Genomic DNA, 24,791 nt, shown 5'->3' with positions numbered 1-24,791 from the left:
GTTAGCTCGCTTGGTAGCAAACAGGGAATCTTTAAAGATTAAGGTAAATAATTTAGAATGTGTCGTTTTAGTGAAAATAGTAATAACTGCCGCATACATTACTTACGGTACTACCGTATTATCTATACTACCGTTAAAAAAAAGTGACATCAGTGGTATTTTGAAGCTTTAGTATCGCGATACTACCGTAGTACCGGTATACCATGCAACCCTACTGAGCATTAAACCTCTAGTCATTATTTCTGTCTTCACCACGTCTTTCTTTTGTTTATACATTGTCTGTTTTCTCTTTGAGCCAGATAACCTTACAGACAACCCATTAAGCGCTCGTTTAAATGGAGAACATAAAGAGAAGGATTTGGAGCCTTGGGACGGAGGAGATCAGCATGTCTCCGGCAGCTTGGAGTCTCTCGACACTGACTTGGTAAAGCTTGTAGACTTTTTCTGCAACTTGACATTGTTTGGAAGTCTGGCAATGAAATTTAAAATCATCAATTTAATATTTTGACATTTTCACTCCTTTCTCAGTCAAATGGTTGGGACCCTGATGACATGTTCAAATACAATGAGGAAACATATGGTGTGAAGTCTACCTATGATAGCAGCCTGTCCTCTTACACGTGAGTGCCTTTATTTCTTTTCCTTATGTTATAAAGCCATAAAGTGAAGGTGTGGTATTTTTTTAATTTCATTAACAAAGTCTCTCTTTTGCCTTTGCACAATATTTGTGAAAACTCCTTGGTTCTACTTTAAGAGATTGTGTTTAATGAATTGTTTATATGTGGGTTGAATGAACTTTATACAAATGCAATCCTCTCTTCACTTCTAGTTCAGATCACTTATTGTGTACATTATCAGCATATGTGAATGCCACTTTTATTTACTTTTATTTTTCTTGTGGAGTATTGAACACCATTTAGCTATATATTCCTGCTGTCAGTTTATTTTTCTTTTTCTTTTTTTTTTCTTTTTTAATTAACAAACGTCCCAGAGTGCCACTGGAGCGAGACAATTCAGAGGAGTTCCTCAAGCGGGAAGCTCGTGCAGCGCAGCTGGCTGAGGAGATTGAGGCCAGCGCCACCTATAAGGCCCGTGTGGCTTTAGAGAATGACGAGCGATCGGAAGAGGAGAAATACTCTGCTGTTGTGCGGGATGCACACACAGTCGGCAGGTCAGATATCAGGCTCCATGCTGACAACAACTACACGTCTGTAGGTCATTATGTGCAGGGTTTGACATTAACGCTTGTCCTGGACAGTTTTTGGACAAGTGAAAGAATTTTACTTGCCCGACCGGACAAGTTGCCTGAAAATATCAGTTACAACAACAAAAAAAAAAATAAAATAACTGCCTTTATTTGTGATGTAGTCTTTGTGATAGTCAGTTATAACCAACTTCACGTCCTTCTGCCACATACAGCGGAAACCAGGAAAGTGCAGGTTTAAACAAGCAGTTGCTTAGAAACAAGCTTGACCAGTCAGAAGTCGATTCTACTTTACCTCAGGCAACATCAGCGAAGTGCGTCATTTTCACTTTCTAAAAAACAATGTTTCTCAGCCGTCCGCAGCCCGGCGAAGCGCCTGGTAAAGCATCAAACTCAAAAAACTGAAGAGAATAATTTGACCGGTCATGTTCACAGCTCCGTACACTTGCTGTAATGTTACCGTCAGAGGTGGATAGAGTAGCCCCAGTTTTTATTCAAGCACAAGTAAAACTACTCATAATTACTCAAGTAAAGGTAATAATGTTAATAATTTACTTGAGCAAGAGTAATAAAGTATCCAGTGAGAAGACTATTCAAGTAACAAGTACTAGTTACTTGATTTGATTAAAATGACGGGAAAATCCTGAATCTCAGACTGCATGGAAAACTGTAAGTCACACCTCTCCTTGAACATCTGTCCGTTCTGTTTATATGATATAAAGCATTATATCCCAGTCCTGTGATGGGTACAATAACACACACAACCTTCCAGACACGGACAATTTTCATCTCGCACACCAAAAAAAACTAACCAAACATGTTAACAACACAAAGTTGTCCACATCAGCATTTAAACAGTGAACAAAAGAACAGACTACAGTACAGGAGAGAGAGAAAGAGAGAGAGACAGCCCTGCCTCCCTCGACACTCTCGCTTCTTCCCCCTCTCCAGGACTGAGCCGCTAAAAAGTGAGTGGTTGTTGTGTCTGCATTCAGACCACTGCAGCGTATCGCGAGCCTCACAACCTCATTATACGTCACTTAATATTCATGGAGGAGCATCACCAACTGTAGTGAAGCAAAAGTACATTTTTATGATTTAAAATGATCTTGAGTAAGAGTATAAGTATGGACAGTTAAACCTACTCTTAAAAGAAATGTTTTTTCAAAAGGTTACTCCAGTAAGTGTAACGAAGTTAATGTAGCACATTACTACTACCCACCCCTGGTTACCATTAACACTAGCTAAGCTACATCGCTACCCAGTGTAAGTCTACTTTTCTGCTGCAGAGAGTCAAATTTATTGCATATGTATTAAGTTGTCTCTTGTAATTTTAGACAACATAAAAAGAGAAACTTTGTGTTGCTTGAGCAGGTAACTCTTAGTGAATTTAAAGCAACTTGTTATACAGCTAGAAACTTGGCTAATATTTTTATATTGTGATTTTAAGAAAGTGAGAAGAATTCCTCCATTACAGCTCAGGTTCATTAGTCAAGGGGACAAGTGCCTTCAAGGCAGGATACACTTCTGTCCCATGACAAAAGCAAACACCAGCAGCACAACATGAAGGCAAACATGATTTGAAAATTTAAGTTTGTGTTTTGCGTCTTTCCATGACCACAGCAGTGTTGTTGCTAGCTCCTACATCACTGTTTGGTCTGCTGCTGTTTAAAGTTGAATGACTCAAGTAAAGTGTTGTGAGCTGATATAACACAGAGTATATTGCTTCTAAATAATTATATTTACACCACAATTGAAAAATGTCCCTTTTTCTCTCTTGGCAATTAACTTTTTTTCTTTTTTCATTTGGACAAATTTACTTGTCCAAAGGACAATCACATGACCATGCTTAATGTCAAGCCCTGATATGGTAGCTGAAGTCTAAACAGGCCATCAGTTAACAATATTAGGGCAAGGGGCTTCAAAACACTGAGCTTATTGATGTGCTTTAATGTTTGTAAGCTTTTAATGAACAAAGCACCAATAATGAGCTCAGTGGAAGAAACGTATAGTGTATTTTTATCACTAATAGTGAATGATTAGAAGTAAATAATAGTGTATTGATTACCAGTGAATCAGGGGTCTCTGTCCTCTTCCAAGTAAACTCTGGTTCAGTTTCATACTGCATAGATTTATTTGTATAGCACTTTGAACAGTCAATGTTGTCACAAAGCAGCTTTACAGAAATCCGGATGTAGATTTAGATCCCTAACGAGCAAGCCAGAGGTGACTGTGGCAAAGAAAAACTCCCTGAGAGGACATGAAGAACCCTTGAGGGGAACCGAACTCAAATGTGAACCCATCGTCTTCTAGGTGACACCAGGTGTAGAAGAGTAAAAGCATTGGTCTTTTCAGCTTGATCACTTTTGACCGTACTGTGGAAGCTGTTGCTACCCAATCCCCACTTCCTGACTAATTTTCATGAATTGCTGCAGTGTGCAGAATGTGACAGCACTGAAAGTAAAGACCAGCTCCCCCCACAGAACATGTATTTATTTCTAGAGCACATTTCTATAATGCACATGCATTTATTTTTCTTTCACATGGCTTACATTTATTGTAATGAACATTTAGAATGGGTCTAAAATGTCTGTGGAAGCATGAGAAATTATTGGTCTTGCATTATGGGTACTGGCATTTTATTACCAGTCCCCATAAAAGCTTGTACAACTATTAGTAATATTTGCACATATAGTATTTTCTTCACTTTACTTAAAATTACACTTGTATGTTAGCAGAGGAAAAACAATTCTCAATAAGAGCCAGTAAGAGATTCATCGTAGCACTCCTGACTAATCGAATTCTGCTATGGAATAGGTGTGACAATAGCTTTATACAGTTCATCAGTAACTGTAGCCTGTGGTCTGAGACCAACACTATTACAGCTGATTTCAAAATATTTAGTCTTAAGACTGATGCTTCAGATGCCTTCGTGTTCTTTCCAATTTTTCCGTTTCACTTCAACAGGGAAAATAAATACATTCCCCCAGGCCAGCGGAACAGAGAAGCAGGACTGTCATGGGGAGCAGGACGACAGAACTCACCCAGAATGGTGCAGTGCAATCCTGGGCCTCCTACACCCAGAGCTTCGCCTCACGACTACAACACACTTGCTGGTGTGGATCAGCGTGTTGTCAATGGAGGTATGGTTACTACTGTTGTGATGGCTTGGGATATTTAAATACCTGAACTGATCACATTAGAATGGCAAAATATTTTGTACAACTCACAGATATTCATTTTTGTTAAACTATTGGCGAGCCTCCTAAGGTATGATAAGATGACTTTTTCCGACATTTACATCGTGCGCCATCACAGATGTCATATATCCTCACATGTCAACCTTAGGGTCTGTTCACACTGGGACGTTTTTCGCTGCATTATTTTGTGTTCACACCCAGGTGTTAAACTGTTAAGCTGAATGAAAGTGCAAATTCGCACCCTGAGAGTAGATGGCGCTTAATGAAAAGCAGAAATACCCCGGTACACAAGAAGGCGCTATACAACTTTCTGTTTCTGACACCCGCTCATCACTGAGAAAAAGAGAGCCAGTATTTGTCTTTATGCCGTTCACACACTTCTTGAAAAGTGCTTAAAGCACATATGCACTTTTGTGTAATGTAAGGTATTTGGTGATTTGGCCACTGCAACAAATACTTCTTTTAAAGCTAAATCCTTAAAGTTCTCATTTTAAACAGTATACTATTTTTAAATAAGTAATGATTTGAATTGTATCAAAGTCACAGCAATAGCATTCACGCCCTTATGGGAAGACCCAGATTCTTTTATTTTTTTTAATCTAATTTTTTTGGGAGGGGGTGGGTGGGTATAACTACTCTTGTGCCCAAAATGTTAATGTGTGGTGTTAATGTTAAACAGTGTGGTGTTTTAAATTTTTTATTTTTTTTTGGTCAATATGATAATACAATGACTCAATAATGGGGGATCTTAGCTATTTGAGTAAGAGGTCAAGAATACATACACACCAGGTGCAAAATTAAACACACTGGACTATCAGTCAGCAGATTATCATTTGCAGGGAGGAGACAAAGAAACAAACAATGCTATTTAGTGTAGAAAGCAACACTGAAATAATTAAATGTAAAACTTGGAATTTATGCTTGCATTTGAGTGTCATCAAAAAACAGCCACAACATAAATACACTTAGTATTTAGTGGGTAATTTTGAATCTGGTTCTTTCAAAGGACACCTTGTTTGTGTGTAGGCAGAAGTATTTATTAGCAGTGAGCATCTTATGCACTCTCACTAAAATGGTGGGTGCTGGCATCTTCGTCGTCGTTAAAACAGTTTTGTACTTGAGCGCCATCAAGTCGTACTTTAATGTAACTTCAGTGGCTCCGGGCGCGTGAACAAAAGCGCGAATCTCGTTGGTCGGACACTTTTTGATGCGGCGCGTCAAAAAAAAGCCCAACTAACCCGTCGATGTTAGAAAAAATTAACGCTTTGACACCATGTGTTTTACACCTGGATATGAACACTCATTGACCAGCCATTGGGGCGTTAAGGCTCTGGTGTACTTTTGTTTTTTTACGTGTACGCTAGCGTATGTGCACAGTCTTCCGCATAGCCTTTCAAAGTATACTTTTTTAATTTTTTTATTTATTTATTATTATTTTATTTTTTTAAAAGTATACATTCGACATGTACATGCACACAGGTGGTCGATGACAACTTGCACTACCCCTCCTGGCATAGAGTCAGTACAGCGCAGTAAAGGCCATGATCGGCACCCATATACAAGTCCTTATACTCTTTAAGGCTAGAATTATACAAATGCGGTTACTTTCTAAGCTGCACTCGTTTCCGTCTTTTCCGTTTATTCCATTTCTTTTCTTCAACTACCTTGACAATCAACAGCCCTGGGACACTGTTGCCACCTTGTGGAACAACTAAATTGTGCAGAAGAATTAAATGTGCTTGTGCGACCTGTTAAGTTTTTTTTTTTTTTCTGTAATAAAAATCGGGCTGCGCACATACATTTGCGTCACGTGTACTGTACGCTGTTTCTAGCATACATGTAAAATGTGAAGCATTTTGTACTTTAAACGTGCCGTTTTTCACAGCGCATCCCGGTGTGAACAGGGCTTAAGGCACAAAAGAACATGTGGCTACTGTGTTGGAGTGAAATGTGTTGGAAGTGTTATAAAGACACACAAACATGTAGGTTAGCTCTACTTCCCAGAATCTGTCAGAACACATCTAATGGACTTTTTACAAATGATTTAGTAATATTTTTGGTTTCTGGATAAACAGCAAACAAATTTTAGGGCTTTTAAGCAAAGTGTCATGAAATCATATGTCCACTACTATCACCATATTATCATGGTTAATACAGATGTGTACACTGTAACCACATAGTGTTACGGAATTTGTTAAAACATTAGCAAGTAATTTACTGAGCAGGCTGGGTGTAAACCTTAGATGGCTAGTTGCTGATGGGGTTATTTATAGTATTGATGTTTATAGCTGAGGTGGGACATTTGAACATTTCTAATAGACATTTTTCTGGTTTTGTTAAACTCCTCTGTATACCACTGTGATCCTCTCCTTCCCATGTCATTTTGTCATCTAGTTTTCTCATCTGCGTTTCCGCTGTCAGTTTAAGCACAGTACCTGCAGGTTATTGAAAACATGAACAAAGTATTCAGTTTGGTCAAATGGTCTAAAATACTGTCTGTAAGGGATCATTTAAGTATAAACAATTGTATGAAGTCTCAAGCTGTTCTGGACCAGCTATGAAAATTTAATGGCAGAAATGGTTCTAAAAACCATTAGTGAAATTTCCTGCAGCTACCCTGTTACAGTACTCAATATTTCTCAGTATATTTTATTCAAATCTCCTGTCTTGTCAGAAAAATAATTTTATTCATCCATTTTTACTTTTGACCCTGAATCTCCTTTTCTCATGTTCCATCTCTGCTCTGTACATTTATTTACATCTTTTGTCAATTTTTGTTTCTGCACCCCCTCTCTCATTTGTTTCCCCCATTCACTCTCTATCAGGTTCCCCACATTGGTTCTCTCGCTGTCCATCTCCCTCCTCTTACCCTTCCTCTCGCTACCAGTCAGGCCCCAACGCCTCCCTTCCCACCCGGCCTCCCTCCAGACCCCCATCTAGGCCCTCCCGGCCCCCCTCTCATCCCTCTTCCCATGGCTCTCCAGCACCCCTCTCCACTCTGCCCAAACGCCTCTCCTTGGAAGGTACTAGAAAAACCTGGAGTGGCCTGCCATGGTTTTTTGTTGTTGTTTTTTGCACTTTCTCATGGGATGTGCTACAGATTCACTTCTGGACACTATAACTAATGGGTGTGGATTTCTTTGGTTGATTATTTTTGAGTGCATGTGTGTGTTCCTAACATCTCACTTTACCCCTTGTGTACTTTCCCAATACTCACTGTTCTCCATCTCGCTGATTCACTGGTTTTGATTAAGCACAGGACTGTGGCATCTTTCACTCTTTGGGTGTATGTCAGTCTCTTAGAGACTGATTTGAAGCAGCTAGAGATCAGTCTTGTTAACTCTAACCAGACTCAGTTTTATGTTCTTCCATGGCTTCAGTCTGGCAGGAGAGTCATTTCACTAACAGTCATTATGATCGAATCAGTTACAGGGACTGATGGATGAAATTAATGCAGATGTAGCATCAATTGTAGCAATATTTCACATTTCTTATTATGGTGCTTAAGAAATCAAGTCACTGCCAGATTAAAAACATGGAGAGCTTTGGAAAATCTGCTGTTTTTAACTAAAGCCTATTTTGCAGTTTTGTGGTGCTAATTTAGTGACCTTTTTAACGTTCTAGAGTATAAGTGTATACGTGTAATTTTAGAGTTTAGCTTGCTTGCAATATTTTCAAGGAAGTACTATTTTATAGTTTTATATTGTATAGATCTTGTGTAGTGGTGCAATAATTCTCCTTTTCTGGTACACTTGTGATATATTCGTTCCTACCCGATATTACACCACCACAGTCAAGTGACAGATTTTACTCGATTTGTTAGTTTTGCAGTTACCATTAAACAGCTTTTTAGAATACCGTTTCTGTTTCATTCCTCGTGACTGCCAGAGACGGTGCAACAGTAGTGGATTATTGCAGCGCCAGCCAGGTTGAGAAAATAAATCCCATCGAAGTCACTTGTTGTGAGCTGAGCGGCGGTGCTGCTCAGCACTCCACCTCTTTTGCTTTCTTGCCTTTGGATTAGATAGAAGTTTTTCCAGCACATCATCAAGTGCAGCTTTCACAGAGCAGCGATAATTCATCCTCCCATGCTGTGACAATATGTTTAGCACTGTGCTGTTTGACTGATAAATTGTTTGTTTTCCGGATTGCTAGTCAATGGTAAGTACAGGCTTTTCCTTAGCATCGCGGCTACACGCTGTCAAGCTGCTTGCTGTGGCGCGTGAATTTTTCCTTCAGGATTTTCTCTGTATGGTGTGCCACTTACCTCACAGTTCTATCTGGAGGCGTATTACCGTTTTGGCTAGTTATCAAGTTGTGTTAACCTGGCATGGCAGAGATGAAACGTCTCTTGCAGGCCCTCCAGCCAACAGACTCTGCTTCTACTATGGCTCCCATTGAGGACACTTGCTCGCACTGTTCTAGTGAGGAGGCTACCGTCTCACCTTTTCCTTTCCATAGCCCCCACAATGATGCTATGTCTACACGTGCTTCTGACACACATTTTCAGGACCGTCTCCTCACTGATGTCGCTGAGCTTCAGAACAAGCCAGCGAGGTCCGCGTTAGCTGTTGGCTCTGGTGCTGGCACTCTCCACTCTTTGGGGACGGCCCCACCACAGATGGATGACACATTGGAGGAGCTTTGGATGGCAGTGGCCCGTCTTGGCTGGGATGAATGCACTGCACACCCTGTTCAGTCCAGTGGGTTTTTTCGCAGGCTTTCGCTTAATGACTCATTTGCTATGCCTGCATTTAAGGACTTTATTATGGAATTCTTGAATGCCCTCAAATGGCCCGGGATGGCCAAGAGACGTTCCAAGACCGCTTGCACCTTAGCTTCCATGGCAGAAGCGGAGTCCATTGGGGTGTGGAATGTACCAGAGGTTGAACAGCCGGTCACCGCACTGGTGGTGCCACCGGATGAAGCACTGCGTGGGAACGTTCTATGTCCTAGTGCTTAGTGTGGCCGCACAGATTCCATTCTGAAGAAAGCATACGAATCAGTTGCCTATGTCACTCAAGCTGAGAACACCATCTGCCAATTGATTTTGGCTGCTTCTAATTCCTAGGGTTCTGAAGATGTGGATCCATTGGTTCCACGATTTCTGCAGATAGCCTTGCTGGCCACGGTTCAGGATTTTTGGTCTGGACGTGTCTGAGGTGTTGGAGAGGTGCGTAAAAGTTGTCCGCGACCACTTGGCAGCTAACACAAGTGCAGCGTGCTCCAAATTTTATGGAGCCAGCAGCACCTGCTCATCGTCGTTACACGCCAGTCTAACTTTTGTCTCCCACGCAGTCCATCACATTCATCGGGGTGATGATCGATTCATCCACAATGCGAGCCTCTCTGTCTCAGACGACAGACATCTTAAATATTCTTGCCCAGTTTCGTCTGGGGGTGTCTCTCCAGTATGGGATTTTATTGAGGCTGATCAGAATGCTGACGCCAGCCACCTCTAATTCCTCTGGGACTGCTTCAACAGTGGCCCCTGCAGGTGTGGAGCAACAGCCTTCTGCTGGACCCAGTCGGTCAACGTCATCGGCAGATCATAGTGACTCGCAGTTGTGTGCGTGCCTTCCGACGGTGGACTTCACCAGCATTTTTGACAGCAGGTGTTCTGTTGGGGAATGTTCCCTCTCGTTGGGAGGTGGTAACGACCGATGCATCCCTCAAGGGTTGGGGAGCAGTTTGGAACCACCGGGGTATCTGCAGCAAATGGTCAAGGGAGCGGTCTATGGCTCACATCAGCCTGCTGGAGATGCGTGCAGTTCTTCTTGCCCTGAGACACTTTCTCCCGGTGCTGACGCGCCGTCATTTGCTTGTCGGCTCGGACAACACTTTGACGGTTTTCAATCTGGACCACTAAAGGGGCACGAGGTCAGAGACCTTGCTACTACTCACTCACAATATCCTTACCTAGTCCCTCACATGGTTTGCATCATTGAATGCTGTTTATCTGCCAGGGAGAGTCAATCAGGCAGCAGATGCTCTTGCCAGAAATTGCTTCATTCGGGCGAGTGGAGGCTCCACCCAGATGTAATTCAGGACATTTTGGCAGGAGTTTGTGTGGTGGAAATGGATCTCTTCGCTTCGTAGAACACAACTCTCTGCCCGTTGGGGTTTGCCCAGACGGAAACTTCCAGTCCGCTGGGGCAGGATGCGCTGTCGCATGATTGGCTGGGTTGTCTCCTGTATGCCTTTCCCCAAACTTCTCTGCTGTGGGAGACGCTTCACAGAATTGCTCAAGGCAGGCACGGGGTGCTTCTGATTGCACCATGTTGGCTGTCCAGACCATGGTTTCCCTTGCTCCTAACCTTGCTGAGGGCTAGAGAGAGGCAGCCTCCCCTCAGGAGAGATCTATTGTTTCAGCTGGACGGCCACATTTGGCATCTGAACCCGGCCCGTCTACAGTTATGGATCTGGCCTCTCGGGCTGACTTCCTCTTGGCAGACTGTGAGCCTTCGGTCCTTCACACTGTTCTCAATGCGATGGCTGCTTCCACACGAGCACTTTATGCTTATCGATGGAAGTCTCTTTGTATGTGGTGCGAGACTCGTGGGTTTGACCCTGTACGATGTGCGGTCTCTATAGTTTTGGGTTTCCTACGAGGTCTTTTGGGTAGTGGTAGAGTAGCCTTCACCTTTAAAGGTTTATTTGGAGACTATCTCTGCACGCCATTCGCCTGTGGACGGCTCATCTTTGGGCTCCCACAATCTGGCTTGCAGTTTCTTAAAGGGTGTGAGGCTCCTCAATCCGGCTCGTTCTCCAGTGTGGAGATTACCCCTGGTTTTGGAATCCCTTTGCCAATCCCCCTTTGAACCATTGGAGGGGGCAGGTCTTGGATGGAAGTCATTGAAGGCGGCTTTTCTTCTGGCTGTGGCATCTACAAAAAGGGTCGGTGAGCTTCACGCTCTGTCCGTGATTCAGTCATGCATGAAATGGAAACCGGAGAGTGCCGGAGTTGTCCTCTGGCCCAATCCAGCTTTCCTTCCTAAAGTGCTCCTATACCAGTTCATTAATCAGTCCATTGAGCTGTGAATCAGTCCATTCCAGCTGACAGGCCTGTCTGCTCCTGTGCCTTGTACGAGCCTTGAGGTGCTATGTAGAGGCTACGGCGCAATTAAGGCAGTCGGAACAATTGTGCCCGGGTCAGTCACTTGCCATGTATACCTTCAGATGTGTCTCTCTTGGTATACATCTGTACTGCGGTGACATGGTCCTCTCCCTGCACCTTTGCGAGATTCTATAGTGTCAACATTGCTTCATTCCAGGATGTGAGCTCGGCTATGCTTCGCCAGTGACTTGGTCTTTTCTGGTGAGTTACTCCTCGTGACCTTTCTGGTGAGTTGTTACTCGTGACCTTTCTGGTATGAGTCATCCACTACTGTTGCACCGTCTCTGGTGGTCAGGAGGAATGAAACAGAACGCTGGTTACGAATGTAACTGTGGTTCTGTGAATTCTGGATGACCGCCAGAGTTCCCGGTCACTCGGAGTGTGCGAGAAGACACTCCGAGGTGGAGTGCTGAGCTGCAGTGGCTTATATCAGCTCAGCTCACGTCACCATGTGATTTTCTTGGTATTTATTTTCGCGACCTATCTGGCTGGCGCTGCGATCATCCACTACCGTTGCACCGTCTCAGCGGTCATCTGGAATACAGAGAACTGTGGTTGCTTTAGTAACCAGCGTTTTAAACAAGCACCGTGACCTTGTTATGAACTCATAACTCAGTTGTGACCATAATTCACAGGAATAAAATGACAGATCTTGTCTGGTCATTTTCTTGGGATTCAGACCTAATGCAAAGGTGGTTGACCTACATCTGAATTAAGTTACCTGCAAAATCTGTAACAGAAAAGTTGTCAGAAAAGTTAGTAACACTACAAACCTGCAGAATCACCATCCAGATGAGTTTTGACGATTGTTGCTGCATGCAAGCAGTTCCTACCTAATCCTCACTCACTATCTTCTATCGTGGGGCAGAAGCTTGTTTGATTGCGTTGATTCATTTTACATATGAAACCTCAGGGCACTCAACGATGCCACTCCATGGCTTTAGGTTATTCAAGTGTTTTTTTTATTTTTATTATTTTATTTTATTTATTTATTTATTTTAATAAAAGAATCTGTTCTAGACAGTTAAATCAATAATCAAGATTTTTTATGGGTAAGAGCAGAGAAATATCAACATTGCACAAGCCGAGCTGCTGTTGAGCAGAGAACCAATGCTGTGGCAGCAGAATTTGCAGGTGGACATGTATTATAAAGAGGGCCAGCATTATATCTTCAGTGCTGCTTTGACAATGTTTTGTGTGCCAGTTCACCTGTACTCAGGAAGAGCTTGTATTTACAAAAACATGCTAGAAGGTTAATCCATGTAAGCCTGTGTTTTGGGTAGAATGTTGCTACTCAAGTTATTGCTGGCAGTGCTATTTCTGTTTACTAATATCTAGCACTGTGCGTGGGACTGCATATTTTCAGTTAGTTATTAGTTAATTGTCACAATTCTAAACAAATGAGTTATATATAAAATGTTTAGTTTTTTTCTTTTTTTCTTTTTAATAAACACAAGAAGGACTGATGTGTTCACTTAAAACACAGGCTGCTTGCTTATAACAAGGTAGGAGCAACTGTAGTGAACACCGAAATAAGGTTCATGTAGTATGAACTTAATCATGAAGCCATGCTCTGTTCTTCTGTTATTGAATGACAGCGGCCACGCGAGGAGGGTGAAGGCTACCATGTGCTTCATCCAAGACACGTGAAGCCAGCACACCACATCTTTTTGTACAGCTGCTCGTACTATGTCACAGGGCAGGGTAACTGCTAAGGAAAGTGTTATCTGCCCTCTAACACATACATGAGCTCCCATACGCCTATAACTGGTTAGTGTCCCTCTAATTGACCGGGGAGAGAGTGAGAGAATGGCATCCCTCCCAGCCAGAGAGCATATCCAATTTCTCTCCCTAGGCTTCCGGCCCCGGATTGCTGTGGCATCCTCGAGATTTGAACTTGCAGTCTCCCGATGATAAGGCAAGCGCTTTTGTGTTGCACCACTCAGGAGCGCCACACAAACAATTGTTATTGATGGCAGCAGTGAGAGTGCAGTAAAGTAAATAAGGCAGTATCTAAAATGTTAAAGCAGTGGAAGTGTTCCCAATCAAAGTACAAGTGTGATGCAGTGTAGTATACTTAATGTCTAAGTATTTCAGAAACTGCTGATCCCCCGGGAATTTCACACACAACAGACTTTAAAGTTTACACAGAATGTTGTACAAAACAAAACACAAAAAGCATCATGTGAGCAGAGGGTCTTCAGGCTGAAACACCTTGTTGATGTGAGCGATCAGAGAATGACCAGACTGGTTTGAGCTGACAAAGTCTATAGTAACTCAAATGATCACTCTTTACAACTGTGGTGAGCAGAAAAGCATCTCAGAACAGACACTTCAAACCTTGAGGTGTATGAGCTTCAACAGCAGACCACATTGGGTTTGACTCCGGTCAGCCAATATTCTAGTATGGTCTTCTGCTGTTGTAACCCATCCACCGCAAGGTTTTGTGCATTCTGAGATGCTTTTCTGTTCACCCTGGTTGTAAAGAGTGATTACATGAGTTATTATATCCTTCCTGGCAACTCGAACCAATCTGGCCATTTGATTCTGTATCTCCTTTGGCTGTTGGTAGCTCTTATTCCTAAGTTAACATCTAAAATCTGTTAAAATTGAGTCATGAGAAAAACCAATCTTCTGACACAGGAGTTAAGGTGTGAGTGCCTTGGGCTCAACAGCGGTTCCTTTGGCAGTTTTGGTACTCTGCATTGGAGGTAGGAGGTGTGAAGACAAGCGGAGTCTCAGTGGTTAAGGTTCAATCATTCATCATGATGCTCTGCTTTATAGGTCCTCCAAGGATGTCTCCAAAGTCCCAGCGGACCCCCAGGGCACATAGAGTGCCCTCCTGCCGGGGTGCTCCTGGGGTGGAATTCATGTCACAGGGTGCATCTGGGGAGGCTTCAACTACTCCTCCTGCTCGTAGCAGCCCCTCTGGTGGCACTTGGTCTTCAGTGGTCAGTGGAGGTAAGGTGTATGAGTGTGACTCATCTTTGATGTGTATAAATCAGCTTTATAGGTAAATATAGATTATTTTGGTCAAGCAACTTTTAAATTGTTCTAAATCATTACATTTACAGACAGTGGTTTGACTTGAACTAGTTTTCAAGGTTAGCGGCATAAAGTTCCTGCTTTGTGAAATGTTTTGTTAAAAGCGCTAAGCAAATAAAATGTCATTTTATTGTTGCTGTCTTTCCCACAGGACACAGACCTCGTTCTCCTCGGCAAACCATTGTTGGAGGACCTCCTCCTGGCCCCTCCTCCTTGTCTTCTCCACAAGCTGGCACAGTGCCAGTCGATTCAGTGGCCACACCCACTTTGGCAACATCACCAATTTCAGCGAGTCCTGCACCTATCATGGGTGCAATACCAGTAACCGAAGGTTTGGATATGTTTAAAATGTGCAGATGGGGTTTGCTTCAGTGAATGTGGATTCCAGCCTGTGTAAATGGCTCGTCTTTCTTTAAAATAATGTTTTTATTTTTTTATTTGTGAATTTAGCAAAAGAAATTCGGCACAATTCTCCCTCAGCCAATAAGGAGAATGTGAAGCCTGTGGAATCTTCACCAAGCAGTAGGCCTGTTAGTAAAGGTATGTGGTAATACATAAATGAGTTCTTGGATATCGAGAACTATGCTGAATAAAACTAACGAATGTGAATACAGCACAATGTACACTGATCCAAATATGACCAGTTTTGTTGAGCATCAATTAGCAATACCTAAATGCTGAATGTACAATACATGTGCAATTGTGATATTAGCTTTTTTTTTTTTAAATTAAGATTGAATGATTTAATATGCATGCAAATGATCCTTTTGAATTCTTCTTTTGTAGGATTTCCCAGCATGCCTCCTGACCATAGAAAGCAAATAGACAATTTAAAAAAATTTAGTGTGGATTTTAGGGTAAGTTCAGTTTTGCTTCTTTATTACCTTTGCATTTTGTGCTTTACTGGTTATCAAAGAACTACTCCTCTGCTCCATTTTTTAGTTGCAGTCCAGCTCAAATCCAGATCTTGGGGTTGAGACAATGATGACAAAGTCTCCACGGGACTCTGGAGAGAAATTTAAGGAGTCACCCAGTGATAAGAGCATGACTGAATCAACAGGATCCAAAGTTTGCTCAGAGTCTCCTGGCAGTGAAGAGGTGTCAGCGGCTGTGGCTGCAGACTCTAGCGGGAGTAAACCTGGCACTCCTTCTCCTTCTCCCTCATCCTCTACTCTCAGCACGGAGCAAAAACGTGTACCTGATGTGACGTCTCAGGGTGTCCAGACTTCCTCACCCGCTGCTATGAAATCAGATGATAAAGAGGACAAGAAAGACCCTTTACCAGAGTAAGTTGTGGAGGCTCCCCCATAGGTGCTTTGAGGGGAAAAGTGGAATGCAGAGTCTCAAGAAGGGTGCAGAGCCTTTGGTTTCATAGCTGGTGTGATTGTTTTGTGTATATGCCTTCATATCTATCTAATAGTCCAGCCTATGTTGCTGTAAGATCTTCCTACTGTGATTTTAGAAAATCACAAAAAGTAACCTCTCACTGTTTGGTAGCAGGGGCACATTTCCCCTGTTTTATTTGAGCAATATAAATCACAAAATTTATTAAGTCAAAGGGTTAAAAAGCAACAATAGCTGCTTCCCCCCCCCCCCCCCCCCTTCTTGGCCATGCCGCTGTGTTTAAGAACCACCTGCATCACTGAACACTCGTACAGTATGTAATCACTGAGGAGGGGGTCACCTCCAAAAAGTCACTCGTTATTTTATTTGTTGGAAGGCGCTACATAGAGATGTGTGATTAAGTCATTTGCATAGTTTAATTACCTGATAAAGTGAGCGAGTCCTTTAATTCTGATGTTCTGAATGTTTTTTTTGTGTTTCTGAAAGTGTTCACATATCAGGATTTAGGGCAGTGCACGGTCATCTTGTATATCGAGATCACATTTTCGTTTTTCACTCTGCATTCGTTTAAATACGAGATGACCATGCACTCCCCTCAATCCTGGTGTTGCCATAGCTGTCTGTGGTTGGGAGTCCAACAGAACAAAATTGCTGCTTTCAGGAAGGGAGAGGTGACGTACTCTCTCTCACCTATCAGTCACGGTGACACTAGCCAATCACGGGCATCTGTGAGCTCAAGTGGAAGTGGGCAGATGGTGCTTTGCTCCGAGTGTGTTTTGATGCCACCCTGACGTTGCATGAGCAGCAGTTTTAAAATATGTGACTGGCTAGCTGCGTGTCTGGGTGGAAGCATGCGATAGCAGTCGTCCTTCCTGGTTGGTAGCAGCCATGTGATAGGGGAGTCTTAACTGGAATGTGGGAATTGGCCATGACTAAATTAGGGAGGAAATCGGGGACCCACGTCACCAAAAAAAACAACAGCTACTAAAAAAGTTACTTGTATTGTTCATTTTTGTTGTCTGGCGCTGGACCATTAATGTTGAATATGATGATGATGATTGTTTGAGATTGACTCGCCAAAGCATACAACTACTGGGTTCTCCATGTTGTGGAAAAAACAAACAAACAAAAAAGCAGTTTGTAAACCTGGCCACATGTGCAACAGCTTTACAAGAAGTTATGTATAAACCAATACATCAGTTGTTTTTGTAGTTTTCACGACAGTGGTAGAAACATTTGAAAATCCTCACCGTTTTCTCCAGTTTCTCCTTTACAGCATACCAGAAACACTCCGATCACTATTTGCTCTCTAATCTATACACCTACAAGACCTAATTTCCAGTGATATTTCACTAGTATTGTGTGTTTGAGTGTGTTTGTCTGATAGATGAGCACAAAGATGTGTTTTGACAGCTTGGGAACAAATAAATCCTGATTCCCTGATGAGCTGACATCATGCTGCAGCACTCGTCTAAATACACTAGTAACTAGCAATGTAATTTTTGTGTAAAATTATTTAATGTTAGAAATAATCATCATAAGAGATAATACAACATTAAATCATGTTATGTTTTTCATGAAATCTGATAGCGTTGCATTTTAAGTGTTATTCTGCTAACTGATGCATTGTAATCAGTGAAAAATTATAATTGCTACATAATTGTTAAAATAATGAAGACTAGCATAGTGTCCCTCCAGTGTATACGAAGCTTGTGTTAGTGTGTTCATGAGCGCTTTGACACTCTAGGAACTCTGTGTGCCATGGAATCATGTAACACTCAGCAGTAGGGAGCCGCCCCCTTTGTAAAGCAAGTTTATGACTGTTGGTTGTATGTACAGTCATGTGAAAAAATAAATACACCCTTGGAAATTGTTGGTTTTTTGACATATTTGGACAAGCAAATATTTGATCCTCTTTGAAACAGTGCCTATTGATAAAGTTGATACACTATCAAATGACGCACAGAATTGACATTTCGTAGTAATTTTCACAGTATAAATTAACAAAAAAGTTGTCACGTGGAAAAAGTAAGTACACCCCTACATTTATCACACCTTCAAATCCATAAAATTTGAACCAGGTGTTCAAGATTGGGTGCCGGTGATGGATCCTGATTAGGGAGTGCAGGTGGAACCTGTCTTCTTTATAACCCTCTCAAATCTAGTGTCTGGTGTTCGCTTTGCTATTGAGGCGTGTGGTGTCATCATGCCAATATCTAGAGAGGTCTGTAAGGCCTTCAGAAAAAAAGGTTGTGGATGCTTTTGAGTCTGGCAAGGGATTTAAAAAGATCTCCAAATTATTTGAAATCCACTGTAAGGAAAATAATGCAAAAAAATAATGTCTCCAAGAACCCCAAAATTTCATCACAGGATCTGCTTGTAAGTCTTGCAACTGTGCCAGAGTGCATGTTCTACGATCAGAAAGAGATTGTACAAATGATCTGCGTGGGAGGCATGCCAGGAAAAAGCCTTTGCAAGACTACACTTTGCCAATCAGCATATAGGCAAAGACCAGGCCTTTTGGAATAATGTGCTCTTGACAAACGAATCAAAGGTCAACAAGTTGTTTGGCCACAGTAACAGCAGACATGTTTGGCGCAGACCAAAGCCAGCTTTTCAGGAGAAGCACCTCATACCAACTGTGAAGCATGGTGGTGGAAATGTAATGGTTTGGGGTTGCTTTGCTGCCTCAGGCACTGGACAACTTGCATTCATTGAATCAACTATGAATTCTGCATCATAAAGAGTGCTTGAAGATAATGTGAGGCCATCTATCCAAAAGTTGAAGTTGAACCAAAATTGGACCTTTCAACAGGATAATGATCCTTAGCACACTAGCAAATCCACCAAGGAGAAAACCCTCAAACATCTTGCAACTGAAAGAATATTGCTTGGAAGAGTGGTTAAACATTACAGCAGGCTTGGTGGACAGTTATGCAAAATGCCTACAAGAAGTTATTTCTGCTGAAGGGAGTAATTCATAGTTTTCACCTGATGTCTCATTCTTATTGGAATGCCCACTTGAAGGGCAAAACATGGCTTTCTTCTGCTGCGCGGCAGTTATTTTTTTACCGGATTTGCTTAGGCAAAGTGCTGGATAGTTGTTTATTTGGATGCACAAACAGTTTAAACAGTAGGAGTGGTTTACCCAATGTTGAAAATAAAGTTTTGATTGGATTTATGTCATTAGATATTGTTAACCTAACCAAAATATTACTGCTCTAGAATGCGGACTACAGTCAACCTGAAGCTAACGTTAACTAATTAGCACTCACTTTTGCTCTGACAATGAAGAATTTCTTGTCCTTCACAACACAAATGGCAGCATTATTGATCCATCTAGATCGAAAATACAGTTAACTGTCTGTACTTTTGTATGCTTTCATCCTGGCAGCAGTGTAAGGGGGTGGATTCTCCACATGATATATGTAAACCTCACCAAAGTGGAGCTCCGGCAGGGACTTCGCTGTTTTCAGTGATTTGAAATACTGCAGCGGGTGCTGTATATGGATCACAAATGCACAAAACTTGCAGTTTGTTGAAATACCTTTTGGTTTTTTTTCTTTTGAGAGGTGATCAAAATATTTGTGGCTTGAAACAGATGGGAAATTGACAGGCCTGTGCTGCAGTTCGATGAAGTGTCCAGTGTTTGTTGCCATTGTGGAAAGATGTTTTTTCCTCCAGGTCTCTGTGCCAGTAATGTGACTGAAAACTATGAATACTAGATTCTGAGGCTGTACTGTTCCCACAGAAGAGTATGACCTCCTATTGCTATTTCTGTTGAATAAATGATGAAAAAGCTAGTTTTCCATGTGGTTTTGTTCAAGTTTATCAACTTCATTAATTGGCACTGTTTCAAAGATGATTAAATGTTTGCTTTCCAAATATGTCAAAAAGCCAACAATTTCCATGGGTGTGTTTTATTTCTCATAACTGTATACGTTTATATCAATAAAATAACATAGTGGGGGGAAATAAGTATTGGACTCGTCAACATTTTTTTCAGTAAATATGTTTCCAATGAGGCTATTCACATGAAATTTTCACCAGACATCAGTATTAACTCAAGAAATCCGCAAATGTATAGAATTCACAACATTAAAGTCCATAAATAAAGTGTAATGACGCAGGAAAAAAGTATTGAACAAGAAAAAATGTATTGAACATGCTAAGAAAAAGCAGTTCTCTAAGGCAAGGAACCAGCTGAAATCCATAAGTAGTTAAAAAGTAATTATACCTCCTATCTGTGCAAATTAATAATAGCTGGGTTAGTAAACTGATGGTCTATAGAAAGGCCACAAGAAACATCTCATGATGGGTAAAAGCGAAGAGCTCTCCCAAGACCTTCACAACCTTATTGTTGCGAAACATATTGATGGAATCGGATACAGACGTGTTTCAAAACTTCTGAATCCTCCAGAAAGCACCATTTGGGGCAATTATCCACAAGTGGAAGAAACATCACTCCGCCATCAACCGCCCACACACAGGAGCTCCTCAGGAGTCAGAAGAGTAGCCAAAGAGCCAAGAACCACTCAGAAAGAGCTCCAGAAACACTTGGAGGCAGCAGGTACCACTGTCACAGAGAAAACAATAGGCAATGCACTCCACTGCTCACGCTCACCCCGCAAGACTCCATTACTAAAGAAAAGGCATGTTGAAGCTCGTTTAAAGTTTGCTACAACTCGTTTTGACAAGCCTATGAAATACTGGGAGAGTGTAGTCTGGTCAGACGAGAGCAAAATTGAACTTTTTGGCTGTCAGACTACACACCATGTTTGGAGAAGAAATGACACTGCACATCACCCTTAAAACACTGTACCAACAGGGAAGTTTGGAGGTGGAAGCATCATGGTGTTGGGCTGTTTTTCATCACATAGTACTGGCAGACTTCATATAATTGAAGGAATGCTGAATGGAGACCTTTACCGGGAAATTCTTGAGAAGAATCTACTGCCGTTCACGAGGATGAAGATGAGACGTGGGTGGACCTTCCAGCAGGTCAACGATCCAAAGCTAAGCAAAGGAAACTCTCAATTGGTTTCAGAGAAAAAAAAAAATCAAGATGTTAGAATGGCCCAGTCAATAACCTGACTTGAATCCAAGTGAACAAGATTTAAAGACAATATGTTGAGAAGAATGGGCCAAAATCACACCTCAATACTGCGGCCCATTAATTTCTTCATACAGGAAGCGTCTTGAAGCTGTCATTACAAATAAAGGCTTCTCCAATATTTGTTATATTTATTAAATCAATTTCAGTTAGCATGTTGAATACTTGTGTGCACGGTAGCTTAGTGGTTAGCACGTTCACCTCACACCTCCAGGGTCGGGGGTTCGATTCCCTCCATGGCTCTGTGTGTGTGCCACGTTTGCATATTCTCCCCATGCTGCGGGAGTTTCCTCTGGGTACTCCGGTTTCCTCCTCCAGTCCAAAGACATGCATGGTAGGCTGATTGGCATGTCCAAAGTGTCTGTAGTGTATGTGATTGTGCCCTGCGATGGATTGGCACCCTGTCCAGGGTGTACCCTGCCTTGTGCCCCATGCTCCGTGGGATAGGCTCCAGGTTCCCTGTGACCCTGAAGGATAAAGTGGTATATAGAAGATGGATGTTCAATACTTTGTCATACTGTGTCATTCTACTTTATTACACAACTTCATTTTTGGACTTTAATGTTGTGAATTCTTTATATTTCTTGAGTTAATACCAAAGTCTGGTGAAAATTTCATGTGAAATAACCTCACAGTATATTTACTGAAAACAATGTTAATGCATTCAATACTTATTTCCCTCACTGTATATATCATAATATGAATACATATAGATACATATGTATTATGATTTTTTTTTTTTTGCAGGAGTGTTAGAAAATCAACTCTCAATCCTAATGCCAAGGAGTTCAACCCCAGACCTTTCTGCACTCCAGTGAGTATGCAGCAATGATGCTTTCACTTTAGGGCTGAACAGATCATTACTTTTTGTCATTAGGTTTTTTTTTTTGTTGGTTTTGTTTTTTACAGTTTAGTAAAAATAATTACATTCTATATAGATTCTCATGGCAAGATGTAATAATGTATCTGACCTATAGCATCACTGTCATTCTTCAATATTTATTTTTTAAAATTATACTGACCTACTTTTAATAAACCTATAAATCTGATATTCCAGATAACAGTAGCTACTATTAATTATTGAGAGTGGTTTGTAGTGCAGACAAATCAAATAAGATTACTTACAAGGTTTTCAAGGTTTTGCTTTTTGTTTTTGTTTTTTCCCCCAAAACATTTTCAAAGCAAATACAGGGTGTTCCAAAACTTTCCTTACATAGGGGACTATGTTTGCCAGCACCACGTCGGTTGTGCCTTCGTCAGTGGATGTTCGTGGACGTCAACTTCTCGGTTGGTCCGCAACACTTCGTCTATGTGAATTTGTTAATAAGTTTGGCAACAGTGTCGTGTGTGATGTGCTTGCCATGTTTCCAATTAAAGTCCATCACAACCTTGCGACAGCGTCCCAATCCAGCCATGAGAATGATTTCGATGCATAATGATATTGTCAAAGGCTATCTGGAAAAAAAATTTCATAAATATAAACTAAGAGAATTTTTGGAAGATATTTTTTGCATTTACATTTTATGGCATTTGGCAGACGCCCTTATCCAGAGAGCGACTTCCATTTATTCATCTGAACAATTGAAGCGTAAGGGCTTTGGCCCAACATGGCAGTTTGAACTCATGACCTTTCGATCAGTAGCCACTGCCCTAAAAAAAAAAAAATTAATTTCCCCAATGTATGGAGACTTTTTGGGACATCCTGTAGATGTCATCTTGATCCACACAGAAAATGTGCTACAAATGTTGGATTAATAAATAAATAACAGCTGAGGCTTCGCTTAATACACGTTTCTCTTTCTCAGCCCAAACCAGCCACTACTCCGACTCTGACGCGACCCCAGGGTCAGCCGAGTCCTTCCATCATGGTGCAGCAGCCCCCGGCCGTTTACAGCCAGCCAATGTGCTTCCCACAGATGTACCCACTGACCCCAGTCAGCCCTGGAGTGCAGGTGAACATTTTCCACAATTCCAGCATTATAAGCTCAGGAATGCCTTTGTGCTCCATCCTTTTCTTTGGTTTGTGTAGTAATCCTCAGTTTTCAGACTAATACGCTTATTTTCCCACTATAACTTTTTGTTGTGTCTCCATCTCTGTTACACAATAATTGGTTTATGTTCTCTGGCTGCCTCCTTTGCATGCTTCCTGAAACCCACCTTGCCTCTTTATTCCATAGCTGAAAACCAGTTTCTTGTACTCTGATCGAATAATAAAGATTTCTACAAACAATAAGAGTGTATATACATATAAGTTTAGGCTAATAATAATCTTCAGTCAGGTCCATAAATATTTGGACATGGACAGTTATTGTTATTTTAGCAGTCTACCACAGTATTATGTAGGAGCTGAAATTAACTAATGAATATGAGCTCAGAGTGCATATGTAAAAGTGCTGTAATTCCTACACCCTCAAGTAAAAGCTAAAAATCTGCACTTTGAGCTCTTATTTCAACTCCAATATACTGCTGTAGTCAGCTAAAATAGTAACTCTGTCAGTGTCCAACTATTTATAGACCTGACTGTGTACACTAGTTAGGTTTCATATATGCTTGCTTACTTACAGATATTACTTTTTTTTTTCTTTAGGTCATATATCAAATTTTTCTTTGTATCTTGAGTTTGAAAATTCTTGGTAACTTCTCAGTGATAGTTTTTATTCTGGTGTGTGGATTCGTGTTGCCAGTCACGTGGGTTTGTAGAAACACCGCATTCATCCATTTTGTTTAAGGTTTCCTGTCATGTTGCCCTGTCAAGGAAAGCCTGATGATACAGCAGTAGTTTCAAATGGTTTAGTATCAGGCATGCGATGATCAAACTAAAGACTGGTTCTTTTTTTTCTGTTCCTTCTTTCCTCTCTCCATTAGAAAAGCATTATCTGGAAGGTTTGTGCAATTCTAAACTTTCTTCCTTTTTTCCATGTTGATTGTTTAATGAGATGCTTGCTTGCTTGCTTGCTTATGTGCCCTGCAAATGGTTTGCCCATTTCGTCCCATAATTAATAAGCTTAAACCTGTTTAGGTTTTTCCTTTCTATATTTTGATATGCAACAACAACAAACCTAATAATTTTTCTTTGCCATTAAAGTTTTCTAATGTTCATTATTTACAAAAGGGCACTTTATTTAATTTATTTTTAGTTATAAATGTGATGCTCTTTTTTTTCAGATTTTTTGCTTCTTAATTAGTCTTAAAGGTTTATTTGCATGATTAATCATTAAATAAGAAAGGACAAGCTTATTGGTTATGTACTCAATCTGGCACCATAACAGAAAAGCGCATGGGACATTTTTAACGAGCACAACAGATTGTGTTTTTTTTTTTTATTATTATTATTATTTTTTTAAACAGTTAATACTGATGATAGTTATGAATCTTTAAGAAGTTTAAAATGTGCCTTTAAGACTGTTGGAACCTGGCCGAGCCCAGTTTTGCCAAACTGCATCTGACTGCATAGCATTTTGCCCAAGTGCAAACGATAAAGGATCTGAGACACTTCATCTACATAAGGAAATATGGTAGACTTTCATTGGACTTCCTTCACCAGAAGTAAATAGCATGGCAGATATGAAAACGGTCACTGATACAGATATTATGGTGCTAAAAATATTAGCTGATTATAAATGGTCATAAATTTGACACCAATTGTCACTTGCACAAAGTTAAATAAACAACACATACCCACATCAAGCCAATAATAAATCAATTCAACAGAGTTGGTGACTTAAACATCACTGGAATTATTCCTTTATTACATTTATTTTACATTCC

The 24,791-nt window shown here is 41.1% G+C and overlaps 1 protein-coding gene across 7 annotated transcripts in view; it reads left to right on the top strand.

Annotated features, from left to right (window-relative positions):
- atxn2 (ataxin 2) overlaps positions 1-24,791 on the top strand; it is a 43,074-nt gene that overhangs the window by 14,393 nt on the left and 3,890 nt on the right. For 3 of the 7 annotated variants that reach the window (XM_053610288.1, XM_053610287.1, XM_053610286.1), the window contains 13 exons: positions 300-424; positions 529-620; positions 992-1,171; positions 4,172-4,347; positions 7,230-7,427; positions 14,306-14,482; positions 14,718-14,897; positions 15,017-15,106; positions 15,353-15,423; positions 15,509-15,852; positions 21,771-21,837; positions 22,829-22,975; positions 23,889-23,906. In XM_053610288.1, coding sequence (XP_053466263.1) covers positions 300-424; positions 529-620; positions 992-1,171; positions 4,172-4,347; positions 7,230-7,427; positions 14,306-14,482; positions 14,718-14,897; positions 15,017-15,106; positions 15,353-15,423; positions 15,509-15,852; positions 21,771-21,837; positions 22,829-22,975; positions 23,889-23,906 — 1,865 coding nt within the window. The remainder of the gene's footprint in view (positions 1-299; positions 425-528; positions 621-991; positions 1,172-4,171; positions 4,348-7,229; positions 7,428-14,305; positions 14,483-14,717; positions 14,898-15,016; positions 15,107-15,352; positions 15,424-15,508; positions 15,853-21,770; positions 21,838-22,828; positions 22,976-23,888; positions 23,907-24,791) is intronic. The other 4 variants (XM_053610291.1, XM_053610290.1, XM_053610289.1 and 1 more) reach the window with 2 other exon arrangements.

This window comes from Ictalurus furcatus, chromosome 22 (assembly GCF_023375685.1).
Source record: "Ictalurus furcatus strain D&B chromosome 22, Billie_1.0, whole genome shotgun sequence".
Classification (NCBI taxonomy): Eukaryota; Metazoa; Chordata; class Actinopteri; order Siluriformes; family Ictaluridae; genus Ictalurus; species Ictalurus furcatus.
The sequence above is the reverse complement of the archived record's forward strand: the minus strand, read 5'-3'. Positions and strand labels throughout refer to the sequence as shown.